This window comes from Protopterus annectens, chromosome 6.part0, assembly GCF_019279795.1.
Source record: "Protopterus annectens isolate FY-2018-M chromosome 6.part0, PAN1.0, whole genome shotgun sequence".
Classification (NCBI taxonomy): Eukaryota; Metazoa; Chordata; order Ceratodontiformes; family Protopteridae; genus Protopterus; species Protopterus annectens.
In genome coordinates this window covers 624,497,197-624,512,550 of record NC_056737.1, presented here as the reverse complement: position 1 = coordinate 624,512,550, position 15,354 = coordinate 624,497,197, and the positions used below count along the sequence as shown (strand labels likewise).

General features: G+C 44.1%; 1 protein-coding gene across 3 annotated transcripts in view; it reads left to right on the top strand.

Annotated features, from left to right (window-relative positions):
* Positions 1-15,354, top strand: part of MAP4K5 (mitogen-activated protein kinase kinase kinase kinase 5) — a 2,873,315-nt gene that overhangs the window by 1,515,819 nt on the left and 1,342,142 nt on the right. For all 3 annotated transcript variants that reach the window (XM_044074300.1, XM_044074299.1, XM_044074298.1), the window contains exon 15: positions 6,846-6,907. In XM_044074300.1, coding sequence (XP_043930235.1) covers positions 6,846-6,907 — 62 coding nt within the window. The remainder of the gene's footprint in view (positions 1-6,845; positions 6,908-15,354) is intronic.

Below are 15,354 nucleotides of genomic sequence, written 5' to 3'. Positions count from 1 at the left end.
ATCTATTTGGAAACATTGGCATCTATCCAAATTTTACCCTGCAAGAGGGCTACTGGCATCTGGGGCAAGAAACACTGAGGAAAATGGCGTCGGCTGATGCTTTTATACCCGAAGACCAACAGAGATGACGTCGGGTGGAGTGCGACATCAGCCGAAGCCGGACCCGGACTTTGGAATCCGGCCGACTGCAGGGCTGCCTGACGACAGGACAACCCACTTGTTATGACTGCAGATGCTATCCAGTTCGGACATCTACATTTATGGTAGGTACAAAACTGTACTTTTCTGAGAGGAATTAAAAATGTAAAACCTCCTAGGAAGCGACCATTGCCAGCATGGGACTTGAACTTTGTGCTAGAAAAATTGACACTTCCTCCTTTCGAACCAGCAGCAACAGCAGAATTACAATACTTATCCTGGAAGACTGCTTTCCTGCTGGCAATAACCTCAGCAAGAAGGGTTTTGGAACTACAGACATTAATGGCAGTGCAACCCTTCCTGATTTTCCATCAAGACAGAGTGTCCATGAGAACAAATCCTACATTTATGCCTAAGGTGGTATCCAGAGTGTCTTTAAACCAGGCTGTCCACCTACCTACATTCTTCCCCAACCCACAGAACAGGGGAGAAAAGCTGTTGCATACCTTGGATGTACATAGACAATTACGCTACTACCTGGACAGGACCAAGTCCAATAGAAAAACTGACCAGCTTCTGGTAGCATATGCAACAGGAAGGGAAGGAAAAGCAATTTCAAAACAGACAATCTCCAAGTGGATAGGAAATTGCATTAGATTTTGTTACTCCTTCCATGGGAAGAAAACTCCAGAGAACATCAGACCTCACTCCACAAGGGCTACAGCCACTACTACAGCTTTCTTACGAGGGGTGGCTACCAAGGACATTATAGAGGCTGCTACTTGGACCTCCGTGCATACATTTGCCAAGCATTATAATTTACCTTTATACTCTAGATCCCGAGCAGGTTTTGCCACTGCTGTTTTGCAAGGGATCCTAACTACACCATAATCTCTCTTTTTCCTCCTCCCCTAGTTTGGCTATGGTATTCTACCCATTTGTAAGGACTGCAGATGCATCCTTGAAGGACATAGTACAGTTTTGTACCTACCATAAATGTAGATGTCCGATAGGAATGCATCTGCAGTCAGGATTACCCACCCGCCTTCCCTTCTGTGGTACTCCTAGGGTATTTGCCATCTTTCAGCTAGCTTGGGGGGGATCTATTATGGTGTATTTGTTTGTATATATGTACATACATGCTTATTTTATGTGTTTGCTTTCTGCTATTTGGAAACATTGGCATTTATCCAAATTTAGCCATCCAAGAGGGCACCTGGCATCTGGGGCAAGAAACACTGAGGAAAATGGCGTCGGCTGATGCCTTTATACCCGAAGAACTGCAGCTATGACATCGGGTGAAGTGCGACACCAGCCGAAGCCAGACCCAGACTTTGGAATCCGGCCGACTGAAGGGCTGCCTGACGACAGGACAACCCATTTGTAAGGACTGCAGATGCATTCCTATCGGACATCTACATTTATGGTAGGTACAAAACTGTACTTTTTTCTCTAAGCAAGTGAGGAAAGTAAGTACAAAAACTGTTTTCCTCTAGGTAATGAGGAAGGTAATGTGCTGTAGTAATTTGCAGCTTATTTAGTGCTTACAAGTTCTGAAAAAGTGCAGAGCATGAATAAGCAATTTCAAGTGCTAAAACTAAGAATCTGTATCTGAACTAGACTAGTTACAGGAAACGCACAAGTTCAAATGCAGGCTTTTAAATCAGAAAGTTGAGAGAGATGGAAAAATTGCCCAGACAGCCATTAACTACAATTTCTGGGCCATAAACCACTCCTTATGTGCTAGATAGGTTACCTACTGCTTACCACTCCCACTGATAAGCTAGCAGGCTTCCTTCCAACACAGAAAGGATTGGGGGCCACAGGAGCTTACAAACAGTCCTGGATACAGCAAATCTGTATCTGGACTAGACTAGTTACAGGAAAGGAGGGAAACAAGTGCAAATGCGGGCTTTTAAATCCGAAAGTTAAGAGAGATGGAAAAACTGCCCAATGAAGAGTAACTACAATTTCTGGGCCAGAACCACTCCTTATGTGATAGATAGGTTATCTAGTGCTTACCACTCCTACTGATAAGCTAGAAGGCTTCCCTTCCAACACGGCTTCCCTTCCAACACAGAAAGGCTTGGGGGGCTCAGGAGCTTACAAGCAGTCCTGGATACAGCAAATCTGTATCTGGACTAGACTAGTTACAGGAAGTGGGGGGGACAAGTGCAAGGCAGGAAACAAGCGTACAATTTTTTTTGTTGCAATTAAGCAGAACAGGGGGAGATTCTAGTAAAGTTTTTTTTTGTAAAGGAAAGGGGGAGAGGAGAACCAGAAGATAATTCAAGGTTAGGAAACTAAGTGGGCTGACCTTCTCAAATGTTATCTCTGTATTAGGTAGAATGAGCTAATGACATAAGACTCTTGAGGAGTGTCCCAAATTTACAGTTGGAGCAGGCAACCGCAAAGCCACCAAGTATAACAGAAAGACAGCAACAGAGAGGGAAGGTGGGGAACAATAATACAGCTACTAGCCCTACACTCTTTTAGACAGTAAACACTACAGAAATGTTTATCACAGCAGAAGAACAGCAGTGAGCCACAAAATGAAAGTTTTTAAACAGATAAAGGAGCAAGGAGACTCTATAGAATGTTGGCTCTACTGTCTTAAAAGAGAAAGCATGATGAACTTTGTGCAGCTTCACTTCCTCACTTGCAATATCAGTCCAATCCACTCATAACCTGCTTTATAAACTCCATACAGTATGAGTCTTCTTTTGCTTCTGAAAGTTCCACTGCATAGAAAGTTTTCTTCTTTGCTTTTTTTTCTCTTGTTACATGACCTGTTCCTCCAGAACATCAGGCAGCCGTCAAATGCTTCATCACTGGGTTTTAACAGAACATTTTCTTCAGTGATTGCTGTAGGTCATCTGAGTGCTGTGCTAAAGTTTCTTCTCTTTCACAAGGAGTGTATTATTATATGTTCATAGGTTGCTACTAGGCTATTGGCCCTAGGGCCTATACGAGCCTAGCCATAACAATTCCCTGGCTATTTCTTCCCACACTATTTACTTCCCTGGACCCCTGTCGAGCAGGGCAACTGACATGACCCCGGGGTGAATTTCCTATGTCCCATCCAATCGTCAAGGTTCCTTTTGAAGAGGGCCAAAGAGGCACTCTGCTTGGCATGTATGAGCAGTCTATTCCAGAGTCTGGGGAGTCCCTGGGTCAGGAACCTATCCCTCCAGCATGATGTTCTTCATCCCACATTGCTGCAGTCCTAACACTTGGGTAGTCCGCTGTCCCTCGGTCGGCCCGAATATCAGAGTATAAGGCTGACGTCGGTCAAGGCGCATTTGACTGACATCAGAACGTCAGGGTACAAATGCGCATGACCGACGTCATATCCTCAGTCTTTTTTGCCGCATGGTCCGATGCAGAAGCAGTGTTGCAAGTGCCGTTCGGCGTTCTGAAATTTTTCAAATTCGGAGTTTCAGACCGAAGTCAGAGTTGGTTAAGTACCCCGTTGGGGAATATTTTGTTTTTTTCTTGCCTCAGTGGTTTACCGGATGTCAGAAAAAGTGAATAACTGTATTTCTTGTGGGAAACAGATACCGCATAGGGATTACCATAATTTGTGTATACCTTGTTTAGGACCTGAGCACGACGTTGTTGGTTGCCGCTTTTGTGCTAGGTTTAATAAACGTACTATAAAGCGGAGGTTGGATTGTGCAAGGTTGGTCTTTGGGAAGCGGTGCAATTACAAAATGCCGTCGGATGCTCCGACGCCGGCTTCCTCAAAGAAGCGCAAGGACAAAGCAGTTAAACCTAGGTTAGAGGAGTCGTCCGAACCGGACGCCGGTTCTTTAGAGGCGTCAGTGGAACCGGTGGTTCCGACGGAGGCCTCTCTGGAGTCCCAGGGAGAAACTTTGATTTTACAGGATGTGGCCTCCCAGGAGGCAGGGCAGGCTGTAGGGGCTTCTCAAGTAACTGTACTCCCCTCCCTTCCTAAGGGGTCTAGGCCCTCTCTTTCTGCTTCCAAGGCTTCTCCTAGAGGCAGGTCTAGTTTAGCTTCTGTGGGGGTCACTCCCAGTTCTTCAGGTACTGTGCCCAAGAAGCACATGCTCAAAATGGCAGAGGATTTAATCACTTTAATTAGAGGCTCTATGCCCCCTCCTGATAAGAGGCCTAGGATGGAACCTGTGTTGGGGGATTATGAGCAGGTTTCGGATGTGTCTGAGTCTTCGGCTGAAGACTTGCAGGAGTATTCTCATTATTCTGATTCTGATGTGGATGATTCTACTCCTTCTGCTTCTCCTCCTGAGGATTTTTCTTTTTCAGAGACCCTTCACTCCATGAGGGAGCATTTTAAATGGGAAGGCCAGGATTTCTCTGATTCCAGGAAAAGGCTTAGGAATTTTGTTTTACCCCAGCATAGGCCTTTAGCTATACCTCCTGTTCTGAATGTGGTGGAAGATGTGTTTGCAGAGGCTTCTCTTAATCCGGATTCTTTGCCTCCTGCTCCTGTTAAACCAGATAGGTATTACAGGGTGCCGGAAGCTCATAAGTATCTTTTTAAGAGTCCTAGGGCAGACCCGGAAACTATTAGCCAGGGGCCTAAGGGTGTTAAGGCTTCTGTTGTCAAGAATCCGGTTCCTGCAGATAAAGAGGCCAGGGCCTTGGATAGATGGGGAAAGAAAGTTTATACTTCTTCCAGTCTAGCCATGAGAGCTTTGAATTGCCAGTTTCACATGTTGAAATATCAAAATTATCTCCTTTCTCAGTTGAAATCTAAGGTTGATGCTCTGGCGGAAGGTATTGACTGTAAAGAGTTACAAGATTTAGTGCATGTTTCTGAACAGGTGGGTAAGCATTCTTTGCAATGTGGTTTTGATGCTGTACAGGCCTCGTCTAGGGTGGCTGCCACTGGGTCAGTTCTTCGCAGGCATGCCTGGCTGAGGGATCAAAATTTATCTGACCATGTTAAAACTAGGATTTTGGATGCCCCTTTGCAATCTGATGTCTTGTTTGGTTCTCCTGTTGAAGCAGTTTTAAAGAAAATGGAAGACAAGGCTAAGTCTATGCAGACTGTTAAAGATTTTGCACACTTTAGATGTACACAGGCAGTTGCGATATTATTTGGACAGAACTAAAGGGTTCAGACAATCTCAGCAGTTATTAGTTTCTTTTGCTTTGTGCTCTCAGGGCAAGCCCGTGTCAAAACAAACTATTTCTAAGTGGATTGGATTTTGCATTGCTTTCTGTTATTCCCATCATGGCAAAGAGATTCCAGCTGGGATTAGGCCTCATTCCACTAGGGCTACTGCCACTTCAACAGCTTTTTTGAGGGGGGTGGCTACTAAGGATATTTTGGAGGCAGCCACTTGGAGTTCAGTGCATACCTTCACTAGGCATTACCACCTTCCACTGTACTCTAAATCCAGGGCTGGGTTTGCCACTGCTGTGTTGCAGGGCATTTTGGCAGCTCCTGCTTCATTATAGTTTAGCCATCCTCCCTTTCCTCTGCTTTGGGATTCTACCCAAGTGTTAGGACTGCAGCAATGTGGGATGAAGAACATAGTACAGTTTTGTACCTACCATAAATGTAGATGTTCGAAGATCCACATTGCTGCAGTCCAATTTACCCTCCCTCCTTCCCCTCTGTTGTTGAGGTGGTTGTGTGGTTTGGGTTATCCATCTGAGGTGCATTGCATTTTTGTATATATTGTATATATTATATATATTTTTTTGGTGTTAGGCTAGTTGGTTGTTTAGTTGTTGTCTATGGGTTTTGACCTTTCTTCTTAGGGTCTTCTGACATCTGGGGCAAAAAAAGACTGAGGATATGACGTCGGTCATGCGCATTTGTACCCTGATGTTCTGATGTCAGTCAAATGCGCCTTGACCGACGTCAGCCTTATACTCTGATATTCGGGCCGACCGAGGGACAGCGGACTACCCAAGTGTTAGGACTGCAGCAATGTGGATCTTCGAACATCTACATTTATGGTAGGTACAAAACTGTACTTTTTGCTTATCGTGATGACAAGGTTTAGATCCCTGGAGCGTGTGGCTCTGAGGGATTGGGATTTCTTTAAGTGTAGCTTGTCCAACAGCTCTGGGTTTGACATGGCCCTGTGTGTTAAGCAGAGATCGCCTCTGAGTAGACGATATTCGACAGAGTGTAGCTGGAAATTTTTAAGGAGGTCAGCATTAGGGCATCAGCTTTAGGCCTGTGATTCTTTTAGTGAGGTATTTCTGCGGCCTTTCCAGTTGTTGTATTTTCTATATTATTCACAGTTTTGACTTGAGCTTGTGTAGTTCTTTAAACAACACAGGCAACATTTGCTTCTGCTCCTCTTCCAGCCCACTCAGGTCTGATGAATGGGCTGTGTGGTCACCTGAAGTCTGTACTAGTTGCACCATTTCCATTGCCCTTTCTTTTTTATCTTTTTTAGTCGCAGGTGACCAGCACTTCTTAAGCAGCCTAATTTAAATGTTAAGCTAGGAACAACACCTTACTGGAAATTCTAAATGTATCTGTGTTTGATGCACCATGTTCTGTAAGTATTTGGTAACTAGTTGTCTATTTTTTAAGCTTACAAGCTCATGCCTTTTCTAGCATTGTGTTTTTGAGTAAGACATGGTGGTGTTACTGAATTTCAGACTGAACTGATTAAAATAAGCTTGTAGTTTGCTTTGACTGTGTTGTGTAGTGCTTTGCTGAGAACATTTATTTTAATATTTGTCTGTTTTTGCAGGATTTGACCAAAGATAATGATTTTACTTCACAATGGAGCCCTTTTCCTGATAACAAGAACAGGTAAGTTAACTTTGCTTATAGCTTCTTGCATTCTGTGAACCACAGTGGTTTAAGACAGCTGTTAGAACATTTAGCAAAAAAAATGTAGCGACCTAATCTAATTCTTCTCAGTAGGTCATCGGGTTGTAATTAATGATCACAAAGCGTACACGAATAGGAAAATAAGCCACCAAGTGTCTTCTACAGATCTTCCTTGGTTTCTGTCTTCACCATAGTTTCCTAATACTTTTGCTGAAATTCAGAAGTTGTAGATTCCCCCTTCCCCAAGGCAATTTTTTCATTTGAGTTTCTGCCAAGTCAAATGGCATACACCACTGATTGCTAAATTACACAGGACCTGACTGGTTACTTGTTCAAATATTAGTTGACAACCATACTAAGATATTTAATGCAACAATATTTTCAAAGTGTTATTAGTTAAAACCTTAGCACTTGTCAGACATCAAAAAATTGTTGTATTTCGTAGTCTGACATGGCTGCAGCATTTCTGACCAGGTCAGTTCTGTCCTTGAGCTGGTTTGCAACCCATCTACTTGGATAGGGGTTTATAGTTAGGCTGGTGAGCTTATCTGTACTGAACAACTGGGGTATTGTATGGAAGGGTTTAGCAAGGTCCAGATAGGCTGTGTGAACCACATTCCCCTCATCAATGGCCTTGGTGCGTGTTTCACATGAGTCAGACATGTTTAAGGGGCAGGATCTGCCCTATGAAAGCCACACTGGGTAGGGTCCAATGTCTGTAGGTACCCTTCTCGTTATTCCTGGGGTCCATGATCATCCTCTCCATTACTTTGCCGACCAAGATAGTCAGGGTTGATGAGTGATAGTTTGCAGTATCCATTCAGGCACCACCTTTGTGGTGAGGGACCACTGTTGCTGTACACTGCTCTTTGGGTACATATCATGTGGTAAGACTGAGAGTGAGCAGTAGTGCTATTTGGTGTTCCATTCTTCTTACAGTTCTTGTTATACACAACCCAGGATACCATCGTAATGTAGATCTAGACTAGAATGGGCATTTAAAATCACAGCTTAATATGTTGATTCTGCTATATAGCTTGTCCCAATTAGTAAAATAAGGCAGTAGGCTAAATACCAGAAAGTTATCTGTCATAGGCATAGTGCTTACAAATATTCCAGAAGAGATGCAAACCCTAAACATGTACTACCTCACTTTATCACACTCCCATACTTACTGAATGGTCTGCAAAAACTCAACTTCCTTCAACTTAACAACCAGGCATGTATCCAAGCCATCAGTAGGTGCCTTACTAACTGAAATTAATATGAGAGGCTGGTCCCCCTTTTTCAATGTCGCTGACCCCAGCACTGTCTGATGGCATTGTGGAGCTCCTTGATATCTGTTTGATAAACTTTACCTGTTAAGCCTCAGAAGATCATGAGACCAGAAAGCTACCATGGCTTACTCAAGATCTTGCCCAACAGTAAAATGACAAGATAAGGATTATAAAGTTGGGAAAATAAATACTCCCCAAAAGAACAAGGTGCCATGCTCACTACTAACTGACTCTCACCAGGGGAATGAAGAGCTGATTGGGACTCCTGAGTGGGATTAAGTAGGCTGTAGGGCTCTTGGCCATTATAAGAGTGCCCAACTCCCTTAACCTCAAAATAAAAGGGCTGATTGGGTGTTGGTAGGGGAGCAAAGAAAACAGAAAGTCCCCTAAGCAACAGCACCCTCACTATTACATCAGATTCCTTACAAGCAAGCAATTCTACCTGTCACAATGTTGCACCACAGAGTTCAGTGCTGGACCTGCTTCTCTTCTCACATTTTATCAACATACTCCCCTGAGAACTGCCAGAACCAAAGTAGGTGATATAGTTCTCACAAGGACTAGCAGGTCAACACTTGATTTGTATAACTGGCTTTGAAAAATGTTATGTTTAAAAAAAAATCTGCATTTATGCTGTTGGGCACAAAAAGGAGATCTGCACAGACAAAACACCTAAATCTGCAAGAACAACAAGACCAGCCCTTCCCCACTCTTAGCCATCAAAAACACTTAGCCGTAACCCTTTGTTAAAGACGATAATTCCTACCGCATGGAGAAACTTGGGCACAATGAGTATTTAAATCAATGAAAAGCAATTTATAAAATTTCCTACTTATTCTGTGAAGAAGTCTTACAAAGTTTTGCTATTTATGTCCTGCTACCAAGGTCAGTCTTTTCCCTTCCCAACATTGCTCTACAGTCTTCATAAAGCATAGTTCTTTTGCAGAAGACAGAAATCAAAATACTAAGAGTTATTTATCTTGATCCACACAGTGAACAGCACTGCCCAACTGTTAACAAATCAGGTTGGCTACCAATTTTTGCCAGAGTAACCTTCTTGCTAAATTCACTGACATTCTAACTAGTGAACAGTAATTTATGCCCTCCATTAAAGAGCAAACTACACTAAGAAGTAGCTTTTGCATCCTCTCTTGAGCCAAGACAAAACTTTACTGTGTAGACCACCCTTCAGCTTTGCAGTAGCTGAAAAAGCTTTTAGTAAAATCACTCCAGTATCCTGGAATGTAACGGTCTTCCCCCAAAACTTGAAATACCATCAGTTTAACTAAATGTAGAAGTCAAAACACCTCCAGGAAGAGAATATTGCATAACAAACAAGAATAATCATAAGAAAGCCAGCATGGTTGAGCTGACTTTTTCAGCCACAGCCTACTGATTTCTTAGTAGGCCTAAAGTTATACAGACCAAACTTTGATGTAAATACCAGCAACCTGTATTTAACTCTACTAATGACCTGTACTAAACTTTACTTCTTTACATCTATATGCTTTCTCTACTAGTACCAGTATTGTCACTATATGGGCCTGCTGACTATGCCCATTTACTGTATTCTTTTTTGATAGAATTAACCTAACTGCTATTTCAATCCTCCTAAAGACCTTTAACAACGATGATTAAGCTATGGTACTCCCAATTACTAGCTATGGATTCAAGCCACCTTCCAGCACTCACTCTTATTTGATTCTAGATGTCCTTCAAGGATGCATCTGCAGTCCTAACAAATGGGTTGTCCTGCCTCAGGCAGCCCTTCGGTCGGCCGGATTCCAAAGTCTGGGTCTGGCCTCGGCTGATGTCGCACTTCACCCGACGTCATAGCTGCTGTTAACCGGGTATAAAGGCATCAGCCGACGCCATTTTCCTCAGTCTTTCTTGCCGCGTGGCGCCCGAAGCAGAAGCTGTTCGCAAGTGCCGGTCGGTCAGAACCAGAGATTGCTACTACCGAAGACTTCTAAAAGCTAAGTACCCGTTGGGGACTCTTTCTTGCCTCAGCCGATGTCAGAAAAAGTGAATAACTGTTTAACTTGTGGGAAACAAATACCTCATAAAGATTTCCACTCTTACTGCCTACCTTGTTTAGGCCCAGACCACGACGTAGCAGCTTGTCTAGCCTGTGCTTCCTTCAACCGACGGACACTTAGACGTCGGTCGGAGTTTGCAGAGGAGTTTTTCGGCTCCGCTTTTGCTTACAACATGCCGTCGGAGACTCCGACTTCACAATTAGCTAAAAAGCGTAAGGAAAAGGACCGACACTCGCGGTCTGCGGTTAAGCCAATCGCGAGTGTCTCGGTTTTGGCTGAAACCGAGTCCTCAGTTATTCCTTCGGCCGAAAGCATGCCTCCTACAACCGAGGCCTCATCCAGCATGGCTGAATCTGCTACTGAAATTCCACCTGCTCTTACAGGTTCTCAGGATTTATCAGATACTATCCCTTTAGATATATCTACTCCTGCACGTGGAGCTGCTAGGCCCCCTGCATCCATGTCAATTAAGGCTTTTACCAGGGCTAAAGCAGCTAAATCAACAAAGACCGTGCCTGCTAAAACCCCCTCTCACAGGCCTAGCTCTAGTACTCAAATGCTTAGTCTAGCAGAGGATCTCATTTCTTTGATCAGGGGATCCCAGCCTCACCCTGACAGGGCCTCTCACCCCCCTGCAGAGAAGAGGCCTAGAGCAGAGCCCCCTGAGCCAGTTTCTACAGATTACTCCTCTGATGATTCAGAAAATACAAACCCTCCAGAAGGCCCTTATTCTCCATATGAGGACTCTGATGCAGAAGACTCCATTCCTTCTGCCTCTCCTCCTGAGGAATTTTCTTTTGGGGAAACCTTGCATGCTATGAGAGAACAATTTCAATGGCAGGGCCAGGATTTTTCAGACTCTAGGAAAAGGCTTAGGACCTTTTTACATTTGCCACAGCATAGGCCTTTAGCCATTCCTCCAGTACTTACAGTTGTGGATGATGCATTTAATGATGCTTGTACTGCTCCTGACTCTCTTCCTCCGGCCCCTGCTAAGCCCGACAGATACTACAGGGTTCCGGACACTCATTATCACTTGTATAAGGCTCCTATTGCAGATCCTGAAACTATTTCACAGGGCCCCAAAGCTGTAGCAGCTGCCTCTGCCAAAAACCCCCTCCCCTCGGAAAGAGAATCTAGGGCCTTAGAGATGGGGTAAAAAAGTTTATACTTCTGCTACTCTTTCGGCTAGGGCCTTAAACTGTCAATTCCACATGATTCAGTATCAGGAATTTATGTTAGATCAGCTAACTAAAAAACTGTCCTCGCCTGAACCTTTAGACCGAAAGTCCCTTCAGGAAATGGTACATAACATTCAGCAGGTCAGCAATCATTCCTTAAAATGCGGCTATGATGCACTGGAGGCTTCCTTTAGATCAGCTATGACTGGTACAGTGATCAGAAGGCATGCATGGTTAAAAGAGCAATCCTTACCAGACCATGTAAAGTCAAAGCTCCTAGATGCTCCCATGGAAAAACACAGTTTGTTTGGCTCCCCTGCACAGCAAGTGTTGAAGAAGGTGGAAGAGAAAGCGAAATCTGTCCAGACAGTCAAGGATTTCTTACAGGTCCAGCCTCCGAGGTTTAGTAGGAACTGGCCTTCCAAGAATTGGTCCTTTCGAGACACCAACAGAGCACAGAGAGGCAGGAATAGGCGCCCAAGAGGCAGAGGTCAATCCAGAGGTGCCTACAGGGGACGTCAGTGGCAGCCTAACAACCAGAGAAGTACTGCCACAGATCCAGCCACTACCACTTCCACAGGACAATCACAGTGACTTGGCTCTGAAACCGCCTACCAGGGAACAACTAGAAGCACCCTTAGGCGGAAAGCTAGCCTTATTTTCAGTAAACTGGCATTACATTGCAGGAGACAAATGGATTTTACAGACAATAGACAAAGGTTACAGGTTTCACTTCCATACTCTACCAAGGAAGAGAGGAATGCCAAACCTACCTCCAAATCAAAAGACAAACGCTCTAGAGCAAATAGACCACTTACTAAGGATGAGAGCTATAGAAAAGGTACCGTCTATGGAACAAGGGCAAGGATTTTACTCCAGACTTTTCCTGGTGCCAAGAAAGGAAAACCAATGGAGACCTATTCTCGACCTGTCCGCTCTGAACACATATCTCATTGTTCCAAAATTCAAGATGCTGACCCTACAGCAGCTTCTTCCCATGCTGGGCAAGGAGTCTTGGCTGGTAGCTCTAGATCTCAAGGAGGCATACCTGCACGTCCCCATACGACCAAATTGCAGAAGTTACCTCAGATTTCTTGCAGGATCAGAGCATTATCAATTCTCAGCATTGCCTTTTGGCTTATCTACTGCACCCAGAGTATTCACGAAATGCCTGGCATCAGTAATTGCTCATTGCAGGCTTCAGGGAATTCAAATTTACCCATACCTGGACGACTGCTTGTTACAAGCGGACAACAAAAACAAATTAACAAAAGATTTGAGAGAGGTCATTCACCTATTGCAAGCCCTGGGATACACAGTCAACATAAAAAAGTCAAGGCTGATACCATCCCAAAGGATAACTTTCTTGGGTGCAGAACTGGACACATCAAGCCAAATGGCATTCCTCACAGCAGAAAAGCAGAAGCACCTACCACTCTATTTCATGGCATTAACAACGCAGAACCAGCTTACAGCAAGGAAAGTCCTGCAAGCCCTGGGTTACATGGCATCCTGCATAATATTGATTCCACATGCCAGACTACATATGAGGAAGTTGCAATGGTACCTAAGGAATTTATTGTCTCAGCACAAGCACAGCCTAGAAACCCAAATTCCAATAATTCCATGCCTGAAGCAAGAATCCCAATGGTGGGCTCAGGCCTGTCAATTGAACAAAGGGCTGCCCTTCCACAGCCCTCACCCAAGCCAGACTATCACCACGGACGCCTCAGACCTCAGTTGGGGGGGGCACACATGATGGACAAGTGCATACAAGGCTTATGGACTCAAGACCAGCTGAACCTACACATAAATCAAAAAGAGATGCTGGCAGTAAAGCTGGCAATTCAGGCATTCAGACCGTTTCTTCAACAGGGTCATTTGCTGATAAGGATGGACAACACCACAGTTATGTGGTATATCAACAAACAGGGAGGCACACATTCATATCCTCTATGCCGGATGGCAATGGACCTCTGGAATGTGGCCCTGAACCTCAACATTCAGCTCCAGGCAATGTTTGTGCCAGGAAAGGAAAATATACTAGCAGACATCTTAAGCAGAACTACCACAGATGCCCACGAATGGATGCTGCATCCAGACGTCTTCAAATCCATTACAAAGAAATGGGGACTACCAGAAATAGACCTATTCGCATCCCCACACAACCACCAATTGAAAAAATTCTGCACAAGGACATACCACCCACTAGCTTGGAAGGTGGACTCCCTATCTTTCAGTTGGGAAAACCTGACAGCATATGCATTTCCACCTCTTCCTTTGATGCACAAAGTGCTACTGAAGATCAAAGAAGATCACCCAAGGATCATCCTGATAGCTCCAGACTGGCCGAGGCAGCATTGGTATCCACTACTGAGGAGTATGTCTCGGGAACACGCATGGCCTCTACCCCTAGTTCCTTTACTGCTAACACAGAACAACTTCAAAATCCTGCATCCAAACTTGAAAACACTGCAGCTAGCTGCTTGGAACATTGCATAAGACAAAATAACCCAGACTTATCTCAAAGGGTTAAAGACATTATCTTGGAGGCTCGCAGACCCTCAACAAGAAAAACTTATTCAGCAAAATGGAAAAGATATCTCATTTGGAGTGCAGCAAAAGGAGAAAATGTATCACTGGCAAACATAGCTAACATCCTGGAATACTTAGCAGAGCTTTTCCACAATGGCCTGTCCTACTCCTCCATTAAGATTCATGCGTCAGCAATTTCAGCCGAATACAACATGGATCCTCCAGTCTTTTCTCATCCTCTACTCAGGCAGTTCCTGAGAGGAATTAAAAATGTAAAGCCACCAAGGAAGCCACCATTGCCTACATGGGACTTGAACTTTGTGTTAGAAAAGTTGACACTTCCCCCTTTTGAACCAGCAGCAACAGCAGAATTACAGTACTTATCTTGGACAACTGCTTTCCTGCTTGCAATCACTTCAGCAAGAAGGGTTTCTGAATTACAGGCATTAATGACAGTACAGCCCTTCCTTATCTTCCATCAGGATAGAGTGCCCATGAGAACTAATCCTACTTTTATGCCAAAGGTGGTCTCCAGGGTATCATTAAACCAAGCAATCCACCTACCTACATTCTTCCCCAACCCACAGAACAGGGGGGAAAGACTACTACATACCTTGGATGTGCATAGACAATTGCGCTACTACCTGGACAGAACCAAGAACAATAGGAAAACTGACCAGCTTCTGGTAGCATATGCAACAGGAATGGAAGGAAAAGCAATTTCAAAACAGACAATCTCAAAATGGATAGGAAATTGCATTAGATTTTGTTACTCTTATCATGGAAAGACAACTCCAGAAAACATCAGACCTCACTCCACAAGGGCTACAGCCACTACTACAGCTTTTTTACGAGGAGTGGCTACCAAAGACATTTTAGAGGCTGCTACTTGGAGCTCCGTGCATACATTTGCCAAGCATTACAATCTACCTTTATACTCCAGATCCCGAGCAGGTTTTGCCACTGCTGTTTTGCAAGGGATCTTAACTACACCATAATCTTCTTAGTACCTCCTCCCCCAGTTTGGCTATGGTATTCTACCCATTTGTTAGGACTGCAGATGCATCCTTGACGGACATAGTACAGTTTTGTACCTACCATAAATGTAGATGTCCGAGAGGTATGCATCTGCAGTCAGGATTACCCACCCTCCTTCCCCTCTGTGGTACTCCTACGGTATTTGCCCATCTTGTAGCTAGCTGGGGGAATCTATTATGGTGTATTTGTTTGTATATATGTATATACATGTTTATTTCTATTTGTTCTCTATTGTTTGGAAACATTTGCATTTATCCAAATTTAGCCTTCCTAGAGGGCACCTGGCATCTGGGGCAAGAAACACTGAGGAAAATGTTGTCGGCTGATGCCTTTATACCCGGTTAACAGCAGCTATG